The sequence below is a fragment of the Aspergillus wentii genome (genome assembly GCF_001890725.1).
Source record: "Aspergillus wentii DTO 134E9 unplaced genomic scaffold ASPWEscaffold_3, whole genome shotgun sequence".
In the NCBI taxonomy this organism is placed as follows: domain Eukaryota; kingdom Fungi; phylum Ascomycota; class Eurotiomycetes; order Eurotiales; family Aspergillaceae; genus Aspergillus; species Aspergillus wentii.
This window is the reverse complement of record NW_024467834.1, coordinates 303,113-314,728: the sequence shown is the minus strand read 5'-3', so window position 1 is coordinate 314,728 and position 11,616 is coordinate 303,113. Positions and strand designations below refer to the sequence as shown.

At 48.4% G+C, this 11,616-nt stretch overlaps 6 protein-coding genes across 6 annotated transcripts; 4 read left to right on the top strand and 2 right to left on the bottom strand.

Moving 5' to 3' along the window:
* Positions 1-332: 332 nt before the first annotated feature.
* ASPWEDRAFT_169930 (LLM class flavin-dependent oxidoreductase) lies at positions 333-1,658 on the top strand (the record flags this gene model as incomplete). Its single annotated transcript, XM_040830542.1, has 1 exon — positions 333-1,658. The coding sequence occupies one exon, from the start codon at positions 333-335 to the stop codon at positions 1,656-1,658; it is 1,326 nt and encodes a 441-aa protein (XP_040690083.1).
* A 34-nt stretch (positions 1,659-1,692) lies between these two features.
* On the bottom strand, positions 1,693-3,772 carry ASPWEDRAFT_106759 (asparagine synthetase B family protein; the record flags this gene model as incomplete). The annotated part of the gene is made up of 3 exons (XM_040827838.1): positions 1,693-2,985; positions 3,036-3,577; positions 3,631-3,772. The coding sequence occupies 3 exons, from the start codon at positions 3,770-3,772 to the stop codon at positions 1,693-1,695; spliced, it is 1,977 nt and encodes a 658-aa protein (XP_040690082.1).
* Positions 3,773-5,979: 2,207 nt separating this feature from the next.
* ASPWEDRAFT_37969 (uncharacterized protein) lies at positions 5,980-6,671 on the top strand. The gene has a single exon (XM_040834805.1). The coding sequence runs from the start codon at positions 6,039-6,041 to the stop codon at positions 6,591-6,593; it is 555 nt and encodes a 184-aa protein (XP_040690081.1). The 5' UTR covers positions 5,980-6,038; the 3' UTR covers positions 6,594-6,671.
* Positions 6,672-7,824: 1,153 nt separating this feature from the next.
* Positions 7,825-8,361, top strand: ASPWEDRAFT_405693 (uncharacterized protein). Its single transcript, XM_040835352.1, has one exon. It carries the CDS (start codon positions 7,995-7,997, stop codon positions 8,274-8,276), a length of 282 nt encoding a protein of 93 aa, XP_040690080.1. The 5' UTR covers positions 7,825-7,994; the 3' UTR covers positions 8,277-8,361.
* A 1,573-nt stretch (positions 8,362-9,934) lies between these two features.
* On the top strand, positions 9,935-10,649 carry ASPWEDRAFT_181420 (uncharacterized protein; the record flags this gene model as incomplete). Its single annotated transcript, XM_040831873.1, has 2 exons — positions 9,935-10,109; positions 10,158-10,649. The coding sequence occupies 2 exons, from the start codon at positions 9,935-9,937 to the stop codon at positions 10,583-10,585; spliced, it is 603 nt and encodes a 200-aa protein (XP_040690079.1). The 3' UTR covers positions 10,586-10,649.
* On the bottom strand, positions 10,523-11,203 carry ASPWEDRAFT_405675 (uncharacterized protein). The gene is made up of 3 exons (XM_040835351.1): positions 11,186-11,203; positions 10,909-11,136; positions 10,523-10,858 (listed from the first exon to the last, which is right to left on the bottom strand). The coding sequence occupies exons 1-3, from the start codon at positions 11,195-11,197 to the stop codon at positions 10,673-10,675; spliced, it is 426 nt and encodes a 141-aa protein (XP_040690078.1). The 5' UTR covers positions 11,198-11,203; the 3' UTR covers positions 10,523-10,672.
* Positions 11,204-11,616: the final 413 nt, after the last annotated feature.

The window sequence follows — 11,616 nt, the reverse complement described above, 5'->3', positions numbered from 1 at the left end:
TTGATTGAGTTGTAAGTCCATACTGGTGTGTTGGAGCTGACAGCGTGATTGACAATAAGGTGGAGGAAGAGGGTGTGTACAAGGATAGCCTGCGTAAGCGGTTTGTTGATTTGTAACGCTGACTGAATATCCATGCTTACATGCAGATTAAACATCTATGATAGTTGTTACATCGATAATTGGTCTATCGGGATGACTTCAACCACACGATGGATGTCGTGATTGCATCCCCTCTTCCATTTGTAATCACTCCTATATACCTATATAAACATCTCTCTCATCAATCCACTAACATTAGTCCATCATCCCATCTACACTACAGCAATATCAAAATGCCCGACAAAAAACTCCACCTCACAGCCTTCATGCGCCCCGTCACCCTCCACACCGGAGGCTGGCGGTACCCCGGCGCCGCCCCCGACGCCAACTTCAACCTCTCCCATCTCAAATCCTTCATCACCAAACTCGAAGCCGCCAAATTCGACGCCTTCTTCATGGCCGACCATCTCGCCGTGCTGAACATGCCCGTTGAAGCGCTCAAACGCAGCCACACAGTTACATCGTTTGAGCCGTTCACGCTACTCTCCGCCTTGTCGGTGGTGACGGAGAAGATCGGGCTAGCGGCAACTGCGTCGACGACGTACGAGCAGCCCTATCATATTGCGAGACGGTTCGCGTCGCTGGATCATTTGAGTAGCGGCCGTGCGGCGTGGAATATTGTCACCACGGGGAATCCGGAGTCCGCGAAGAACTTTAATCTCGATGAGCATGTTGAGCATGCGGAGCGGTATAAGCGTGCGCGGGAGTTTTATGATGTTGTGACTGGGCTCTGGGATAGTTTTGCGGATGATGCGTTTATCCGCGACCAGGAGAGTGGTGTTTTCTTTGATCCGGAGAAGTTGCATGTCCTCAACCACCGCGGGGAGGAGTTGAAGGTAAGAGGGCCGTTGAATATCGCGCGACCAGTCCAGGGATGGCCGGTGATCGTGCAGGCTGGACAGTCGGAGCCAGGACGACAGCTTGCGGCGGAGACTGCTGAGGCGGTGTTTTGCTCGCCGCGGGATATTGAGTCCGCGAAGGCGTTGTATGCGGATATCAAGGGGAGGGTGGTGGCTGCTGGGCGGGAAAAGAGTCATTTGAAGATTCTGCCTGCAGCGTTTATTGTGATTGGGGATACGGTGGAGGAGGCGAGGGAGAAGCGGTTGAAGCTGGATAGTCTCGTGCATTATGATAGTGCCATTGCGTCGTTGTCTGTCGTGCTGGGCGCGGATGCGTCTGGGTTTGACCCTGATGGACCTCTTCCGAGTGAACTGCCAGAAACGAATGCCAGCAAGACAGGCAGAGAGGGTGTGCTGCAACTTGCAAGGGATGAAGGGCTTACTGTGCGGCAGCTTGCGCAGCGATATGGAGGGTTTTCCGGGCTGGCGTTTGTGGGCACGCCACAGACGATCGCGGATGAGTTGCAGACGTGGTTGGACGAAGAGGCCGCAGATGGATTCACGGTTGTCTTCCCATTCCTGCCTCAGGGACTGGACGATGTGACGCAGAGGCTGGTTCCTGAGTTACAGCGACGAGGCATCTTCCGGGATGATTACGAGGGGTCGACGTTGAGAGAGCACCTGGGACTTCCCAGACCGAAGAATCAGTTCTTTGAATAGTTCATTCTGTATAGGATATAGCTTCATGTACAAGTCATTCAGGAACAGCAGTCTTAATGCCAAATCTCTGTCCCAGCACCACCATCTGCGCAATCAGAAACACACTCCGCAGTGCCACGCCATCATTGGCAGTAAACGCATTATCGAATAGCTTCTTGGCCACCTTCCACTCGATAAATCCTAATCCCTCGATATTCGTCTTCGTAATGAGCCTGCTTATCATTAAATGGAACGGTCCGTTTTCTTTAAACCGGGGCGGGCCGAGGAATGGCTTCTTCTGCCGGCCGTAGATCTCGTCTGTGATGAATGGTTTGACGGCTTCTTTGAGAATGTACTTTTCGGACATATTGCCTGTGTCCGGATCATAGCGGATCTTCAGAGCCGGGGGCAGACTGTTGACGTATTGTGTCAGATGGTGGTCGAGAAAGGGGGTTCTGCTTTCAACGTGATGCACCATGTCAATATTATCGCCCAGATAGCGGAGGAGGGCGTTTGCCAGTCCGATTCTGGTCGTGATGTACAGCGCTGTATGCAGTGGATGCCACTTGTACATCATCGAGGATAGAGCATGGCTGTCTAGACTCTCCACCAGAGCGGTTTCAGGGTGTTCTGTCAGTAAACCATCCGTCCAGTCTGCCATGGGTAGCTGATTGACAAAGGCAATATTGTTAGATGTGCATGTGTTGTTGGACATATTCCTCGCAGACGGCGGCCCTTCATTCACCGTCTCCCCACTCCATATCAGTTTTGAAATAGCAGTCTTCAGCTGTTCCGCCGTTGGGATAGGAGATGCCCATGTAAGATCAGGCTCACGGAACCGATCCGGCACCAGAAACGAGTATCCGCCAAAGTTCTCATCAGCGCCCTCACCAGTGATGACGACTTTGATGCCGTGTGAATGCACCATTTCCGCCATGGCCAGCTTGCCCGTCCCATTCGTATCGGCAAAGGGCGCCTCACTGTGCCAGACCACATCTTCAAAGCGGCTCGCGATGGACTCTTCGGTCATCCTGATCGGGTGGAAGTCGACGCCGAGCCAGTCGGCGGTGCGTTTGGCGATGTCGGATTCATCGACGCCGCTGTCTTTGTCGAACTGGACGGTAAAGACTTTGAGACGTTTGAGTTCGCCGCTTGCTTCGTCGCCGAGTTTTGCTCCCTCTTCTTTCATTAGATGGGCGATTATGCCGGCGACGGCGGACGAGTCGAGTCCTCCGCTGAGATAGACGCCGACAGGGACGTCAGCTCGGAGTCGCACTCGAATCGCTTCGAATAAACGGTCTCGAACGCCTTTGATGCATTCTTCTTCGGTCCGTGTTTCTTTCACGGTCTACCCAGTCAGCATGTATATATCACGACCAGGGGGGTCAAGGGAATCACCTTATCTGGATACTCGACATCCCAATAAATCTTCTGCTCCGTCTCTCCAAAATGCCTACAACTCATATAATGACCCGGCAGCACCCTCCTAACCCCCTTCAAGAACGTCCTCTTCCCAAACATCCAACTCTGATCCTTGAGACTATAAACATCCCACTCTGGCTTCAGACCCAGCGCCAAAAACGACTTCATCTCTGTTGCTACCAGCAGCCTCCCATTCACGAGTGTATAATAGAGTGACTTAATTCCATATCGATCTCGGGCGGCAAGGAGCAGTTCCCGCTTTGCATCCCATAGCACGAGAGCGAACTCGCCGCGGAGGTGGGAGAGGAAGGAAATGCCGTACTTCTTATACAAGGCGATGACAATCTCACAGTCGCTGTGGCCCTTGAAGGTGAATGTGTCGGAGAGTTCAGCGCGGTATTTTTCATAGTCGTATAGCTCGCCATTGACGACAGCGTAGATCCCACCAGATTCATCGACAAACGGCTGGTTGCCTTCCGGGCTGAGATCGATAATCGACAGACGAACATGGCCAAGGCCTGAAGGTCAGCGTTGCATTATCACCATGTGGCACGAGACAGGGAAAACACACCCACGCGGTAGTCGGGACTAAAATAAACACCACGAGCATCCGGGCCCCGATGCTTGATGATATCTAGACTGGCATCGAGCTGTTTTTCGACCTTTTTCTTCCTCTGCGGCGTTGCCGTGATGAACGCAGAAAGCCCGCACATTATTATTCAACTGTCCGTGAAAAAGGTAAATGCTGAATGGATGAATGCCACGTCAAATGCGGACCCCCCTGCAGTATTTAACGTACCACGGCCGCACCCCTCGATGCAGCAGCAGCTTATGAATCATCCCTCAGCCCAGTCCAGTTGCGTGAACCCACCAAACCATCCCATTGTGTCAGGTGCACGCGGGAACCAATGCCCGAACAAAGCCATTGTTGGAGGGAGTCGCACAGCTTCATGCGCCGGTACGTCCAATAGTGGTCGATGTCGCGCTGGTGGACCGATACTTTCTTAAACTTGTTTCATCCACGGCTGCGTGATCTGTCAGCGGGACAACTCGGACTTATGCGCGCGCATGGACGTGGCTGGCTGAGGTTGTTGGAAGGAATGATAAATTTTGTAATGGGGTACGGCGATCAGATGTTTCTCGCACAGTGGATTGTTAAACGGGTCAGCACTCTCTTGTGTGACGAAAATCAAATGTTGGGGTAGTTTTATTATTGGCTGTGGGCGTGTTTGGGCCCGATAGAGTGGATTGTCTCGATTGGGAGGAATGCATATCATATGACGGTCAATGGTTGAGAATGTGTCAAGATACGCTGCCGATTGTTGGGCTGCATAACAGGTCTAATGAATGATGATTCACCTATACACTGCATAAACATCCAATCTGACAGATAGGTCACTATCATATATCTGACAGATGCATCACAATCAGTGAATATGCGATAAAGATGCAGGTCGTGCTTGAAGGATCAAATAGATCCTTGATCCCTGTCTTAACAGTGGTGGAGTGCATTCTGCGACTTAACGACTGCAGTGGCTCTCCATCTACAACCCAGGCATGGACTAGATCGCCGATCGACTCCATCGCGGCGTCCCGCGAGCGCGTAGCCATGATTCAACATGATTCAACTACGCGCCCATTCTTGGACAAACCATGGTAACTTGAAAGTGCCCACATGTTCGATCGACCCCGTCTCTTCACGGGTCCTTCGACCCGCTTTCAAAGCGCGGCAGATTATTCGATCGCAGGATAGCCACTCCAAGCCAGCCAGATATGAACACATTTCCACTATCAGTGGGCGCTAATTATAGATCAGCATCTCCGCGATGCATACAGATTACAGGGTCTTCGGCCCATTGTACTGCAGACAGATAGCCTGCCAGGCTGTCTCCATGGAAGCTGGCTGAGGGGTATCATAAGATATCTTATCTTGTTGGGGGTAATTACAAATATCTACAGCGCGTATTCAAATCCCAAAGTGGACCTGCACCCTCATCACGCCCTACACAGTGGAATTTGTCAGTTGTCGTTGTCAACGTAATAACAGCCGTCGGTACTCCCGGTCTATAACTCATGCGCTTTCTCCAATCATCCATGGCCTGCCAGCCTATCGAGATCAATATACATGTATCCACCAGTATCTAGCTTCGGTGCTGACTTCTTGATGTCGGGATTTGACATTTTTGTTTGCTTGCCTAATGACCTCATGATCATCATCGTTTATTTTGGCCCCTTAATCAAGTTGTGGTGGTGGTGGTTGGCGCCGGGGTACATGCTCCATCCACCACGACAACCCGTGAGCGCGAAACGACGAATTCCCAAGCACGCCACCCCCTCTCCTTGGTTTTGAAACGAGTTAGAGTCCCTCGAACCCGTTTGCGTGCTGAATTGGTCCCGTTTCTTCAAAGCCCATTTTCCATCCGCCCTCAAGCCAGCCGCAGATTGCAAGTCTGCTCCGATCGCAAGATAACCACAAGCCAGCATGGGGTTTGGCTCAACCAGAATACGAAGATTTACTTCGTTACAACAGTGGACGCTGGCTATGGGATGAGGGGCAGCAACTTCGTGATAGATACAAGGTGTTCAACCCCATTGCACTTCAGAAAGTCGCGGCCCAGAGCGTGGGCTCCAACACCTGCATCTCCATGCGAAAGCTAGCCGAGTTGTCATGGATGATGGGAAAATAGCCATTGCGCGGATTCCAAACCCGAACGCTGGGCCTGCCTTCTACACCACCGCGTCTGGGGTTGCCACGATGGAATTTGTTAGTTCCCCGTTGAGCCGTTCTTGCGCCGTTGATCAAATTGACCTCAATCCTAAGCCCGAACGATTCTTCCACTCCCAGTTCCCCGGTTTTATTCATGGAGCAGCAATGCCGACAATGCGATTGGCTCGGAATACATCATCATGGAGGAGGCTACAGGGGAGCAACTTGAAGGCGTATAGGATGACTTGGCTCCTCGCTCGAAGCTTGCAATCATGAAAGAACTTACTCTACTAGCCTCTACGGCGCAAAATGACCCAGCGGCTCATATTCAACTACTGGAAAAGTACCTCACAGTCACACCTTACCTTCTAGACCTTGGTAAAAAATTCACCCGGTCCACTCTCTGGCACACTGATCTTTATTCTCCGAACCTATTCGTACAGGACAACCGTATCACGGCCGTGATTGACTGGCAGGAAGTCTGGCCTGGCCCCCTTTTCCTCCAAGCCAAACCATCGCCACTGGTGAATTATCAAGGAGAGATCCTACTCAGCCGTCCCGATAATTTTGACACACTAGATGATGAGCACAAGACCCAGATCAAGCAGCAGATTTCCAAGTCCACTCTTTTCCAGCTTTATCTCATTGAGACAGAAGAGAGGAATCCAGCCCTGGCTGAAACATACCATCTGGACCATGGCAAGACAAGACGCCTGACCATTGAATTTGCTGGCAATACATGGGATGACGATTTGGTCTCGTTCCGGGAGGCGCTTATCAACATTGAAAGGTATGAACCATGCCTAGAATTGGGAAAAAAAATCTAACAGTTTATCCAGGTATTGGCAAGAATTCAACACACATCAACCTTGTCCCATACCTTTTAGCACAAGCGAGATAGAGTCATCTAAGGATGCAGAAGGATGGAATGAGGTCCAGGATTTCTTTGACAGTATTGTAGGTCTTGTAAAGCTTGTAAAGCGGGATGGATGGACACATAGTGAGACATTTGAAGAAGCTGTTGCTTTCTTCTCAACATTGAGAGAAGTGGGCTTGAAGAATATGAAGGGCGAAGAGAGGGAGAAGTTTGACAGACAAATTGGGTGATGGGCAGACAGAAATCGTCGTCATACTTAATGAACGGGATTATTAAGCTATGCAATGGATACCAGCAACCAATCGGATCTGTGGCAAATGAGTCATTCTCACTCATTCCCACTCATTGTGGGTCTGTGGATCATATTTCCGAAACGATCTCTAGACCATCTGGCTTCAAGATGGTGAGATCTGAATACATACAATATCATCTCGACTCATAGTAGATAATAATGATCAAGTATGATTGTAAATGACTAGGAAGAGGTAGTATATAAACGCAGACTGAGAAGTAGATGTTGCTGTAGACAAGCAAGATGAATCCTCAGTAAATGCGTAAGTGAATTTCATTGTTTCATTTCTACAGTTGTATATGAAGAAAGCAATCACCAACCCAATGAGGACTTGGCAATTCAAGAGCTGACATCGTCTGATACTCACCTATCCTTTACCCGTCATTTACCATCTATACTGTACCCTGTTGGGCTAATACTACGTACCAGTTTATCATGAATGCCCCACTCAACTCCGCAACTCCGAAATGCCCGGACCCGCCAAACTCACTTTCTCACTTATAAAAACCCATCCCCTTCTCATCGTATTCCCTCACCATCCATCTCTACGGAACCATCCGTATCCTCTTCCTTTCACTAATACTTCCTCTACGGGTCCCAGGACCCGTCTAAAACATCCAACGATGCCAGCCGCCGCCGCCACCGGAGCATCGGCCGCCCGCCAGATCAGAGCCACCGTCATCCAGATCGGTCGAGTCTCTACAGTGTCTTCCGTCTGACCAGTTTCTATCTCCGTTTCAGTTTTCGTCTTTTCAATTTCCCGATAGCGATTTTCTTACGGCGCCGTGTTTTTCTGATCTTGATATCCCGTTTTTGCCGCCTACCACTACTGCTTCTTTTGACGATTTTCCTGATATCGATACGTTGATTGCGTTTCCGAATGCATTGAATCCATCACCTATTCCTGGACCTGATTTTTGCTTTGATCCGATTCCTGACTTCGGTCAGAGCTTGGGTGTCGAGTCTGCTCCATGTATGCACCATCTATCACCCATCATGGAAGGACCTCACTAATATCTATCAGACCCTCCACAACCCACCCACTCCCAACCATCCCCAATGCCAGCTATGCCAGCTCTCACCCCCCGCTCCAGCTCCGCCTCCTCCCGCGACGCCTCACCCAAAGACTCCTCGTCCTCATCCTCATCCTCCTATCGCGTCTCCAAGCGCCAAATGAACACCATGGCTGCGAGACGATACCGTCAGCGAAAGGTCGATCGGATGAGTGAGCTTGAGGCCGAGTTGGAGAGCGTCAAGCGGGAAAGAGATGAGTTGCGGATGAGAGTTTCCAAGCTGGAGGGTGAGACGGAGGCGCTGAGGGGGTTGGTTGAGAAGAAGTAGGTAGTTTTTGTGTATAGGAATCTATTCAATTGTGATATTTTGGAACTATTTCATAATATGCGTAGTTTAGTGGCTGGAGTGGCTGTTGATGCTTTCATTGATAACTAAGGGAGGTGGCGGAGCAGTGTGATATCTCCACTAGAAGAGTAAATTTCCACAGTAGAAATTTTCTAAAACACAATAGATATTATCAGGAAATGATCACTAGAAAGCTCTGCATCCTGGAAATGTGTTAAATAATCACAGGTCAAAGGTTTGTTGGTCAATGATTTAAACAGCGACCACGGGAAGAAAAATAGCATGCAATAATAATTAAGCAAACCCAAGTGGTACAATTACTACACTTCAAAATTTATATCTAGCAGGATGATTCAGATAGTCCCAGGAAAACACTGATCTTCGGTAGTAACAATTCAGATTATGCAATTGGTTTCTGCCTTGACTGTACATATCTATCTCACTACGCAATGAATACATTATCTACACGAATTAACAGAAAATTTGACAGTAAATAACCTCTTGAAAACCGTTTGCAGGAATAATCTAATGCCCGATTTACTTCTCACCTACACAGCCCTCTTCTCCCGACTAGCACTTTGCACACTCTGCACCTGCAGAAAGGCATCATGTCCTTCAGAATATTGTGGCTATGGCAATTATTTGCATAGGTAAAGTACTGAATCAAATGATGTCATTGATGTAGTACTGTGTACCTCTTTCCCTGCCTATCACCGAATAGGTGAAGACGCATCCGACAAAACACCGAAAACTCTCGACACAGCCCTGTGCAGGACCTTGGCAGCTAATGAGGGATATATCACTCGAATTGACAGATTAAAGGAAAGTATCGCGGAAAACCCGAGACCCGAGACAGAAACCAACACCACCACCAGCAAAACCAACATCAACATCAACAGCCAAGACACTGAAGCAAGCTAGTCCCTGAAATCGCCACACTTGGCAAGAGCCAGAGACAAGAATAGCCCTATCCCTTGGAATCGATCTCGACGGGTGATAATCATTGCCGAAATCGGCTACCTTGCCTGGATTAGCTTGTTTTAAGCGAGAGATTTGGCCCCAAGCCTCAATGGGGCCGAATTGTTGTGATGAAGGGTTAATGGGATGAAGGTGATAATGTGGTGATCGGCACTCGTCTATTCAGCCGAGTAGAAATGAAGAATGTCGGAGATAATTAGAGATTAGATCGATCAGGGTCTGAATGAGATGAAATGCGATTGATATGGCTATTACTATGCATGTATTGGTCTTGAATTATTGCATACAATTCATGTACTGCAATTGATGTCTGCTTGATGTTTATCAAGATCCGTCTGATAATCAGAGAGATCTAATCAATCAACTCTGGTACACAAGGCGCAGTAAAGTCTCCAGTGCAACTCCACAAACTACCCGTTTGAGGTTCTTCTCTGCACATCCAAAGGGGCCAAATCCTTCGAACCAGCTTTGATATCCGTACTCTACACACCGACTGAGACAATGCACAGGTGGAAAAGGTATTCTGTACAAACACTGAGACTTGCACAGATGAAAAATCTATATAAACCGCATTCTATCCCATCTATCTTCTCATCATCATCAACGCATCTTCTCTTCTCTTCACAGCTCTACATCTCTCTTCAGATATCTTCACCATCACAATGAAGCTCCTTTCTTTCCTCCCCTTCTTGGCTTTCGCCTCTGCCGTTCCCTTTGGCATCAACCACAACCAGCCAAAGTGCAACCCTCACGAGCCTAAATACAAGACTCTCTCGAAGAAGATCACCAACGGACCCAGCTCCGTCATGGCCGTTGCCTGCAGACCCGAGATTGACGGTAGCACTCCCTCTACCATCTAGCATAATACAATCTAATGATATACAGACTGCACCCTCTCCACCTCCGAAGCCTACTCCGTCAGCGTCGCCGTAACAGTCGGCATCGACCTCGGCGTTAACACAAAGACAGCCAGCGCAGGCATCGGCGCCTCCGTCTCCTACTCCACCTCCAGAATCACCACCGACACCGGCGCTGCCACCTGCCCCAAGGGTGGCTGGACTTGCGGTCTTGCCATCACTCCCTCTGTGCTTGAGGTCCATGGCAACCTGGACTACACTTCTCCTGTCGCGAACCCGTGCCTTACTCCCAAGCCTAAGAGCGGCGACTACACCGTCCAGTACCCGATGAAGGACTCGCAGGGCAAGCCTAGAATCACTGTGTGGGCGTGTGCTTGCCCTGACAGAAAGGGATGGGCTGATAAGGGTGCTCCTAAGAAGTGTCCTGCTAACTGTGGTGGTGCTATTATGGAATAAATGATACCCTGAACCGGAACAAAACTGTATATTCAAGTTATGTATTAATCATTTAATATGAATCAGCGAAATAAGTCATTTCATAACTTATGCAACTTCTACATCAATCACTGCCTCTTCACCCATGACTGATTGGATGGTGATATATACAGCATCAGCACTTTTCTGTGTTTCTATAATCCTTTCTCCAAGCTCTCCTGTAGGAAATGGTATATCTTCTCGAGTTTCGCCCTCTGGCATGGCAAGACTAAGCTGATGGCCATTCTGTGACACCTTCATATTATCAGCTGCTGACCTCCAATGGATTAAGAAGGTCTACCGACCAATCGACATTTTATCTTATGGACAATAGGGATGTCCATGATTTCAGTCATTCGATAATGCCCCTCTCTATTCTCTCCCGAAAATAAATCAATGCCGAGTAGTGATGCCTTGGTCTGTCCTTCTGTATTGAATATCGTCATCATGTGAATCTGACATGGTCGGCCATGTATGAACACATAATCCCCTGACTGGAGGTCGGAGCATTTCCGGTTATAAATGGTATAATCCTAGATGTGTTATTTCTATTCTATAGTGGATGTACAGGTGAATGCATACTGTAGAGCACATTATAAGATGAGCTACATTGTAAATATTTGAGGTTAGGAAGGTATATCGTCATTTCTATATATTCGCTCTGGTGCGGGGTAACATTTATCTGATGAAATGTATTTTTAGAACAGAGTAAATCAACTTAAACATGAACAGATATTCTATACAGATACAATCATCGTGATATATTCAAAGTATTTTAATATCCATACCAATCCGGACTAAGAAAGCCACTGGACATAGAAACCAATCATAGGTGTAATAGCAAAGGAACTTGAACTGAATGAAAGATTGACATGGCCCCAATTTATTCTATGATATATACAAGGTAATCAAAACATTCTCATCTATAGATATGATACGTTTAATCCGTTCCTTCGTACTTTATACCGTGATTGGCTTGGTAGGCATGATCAATCTGACTACTGCCTCAGGCA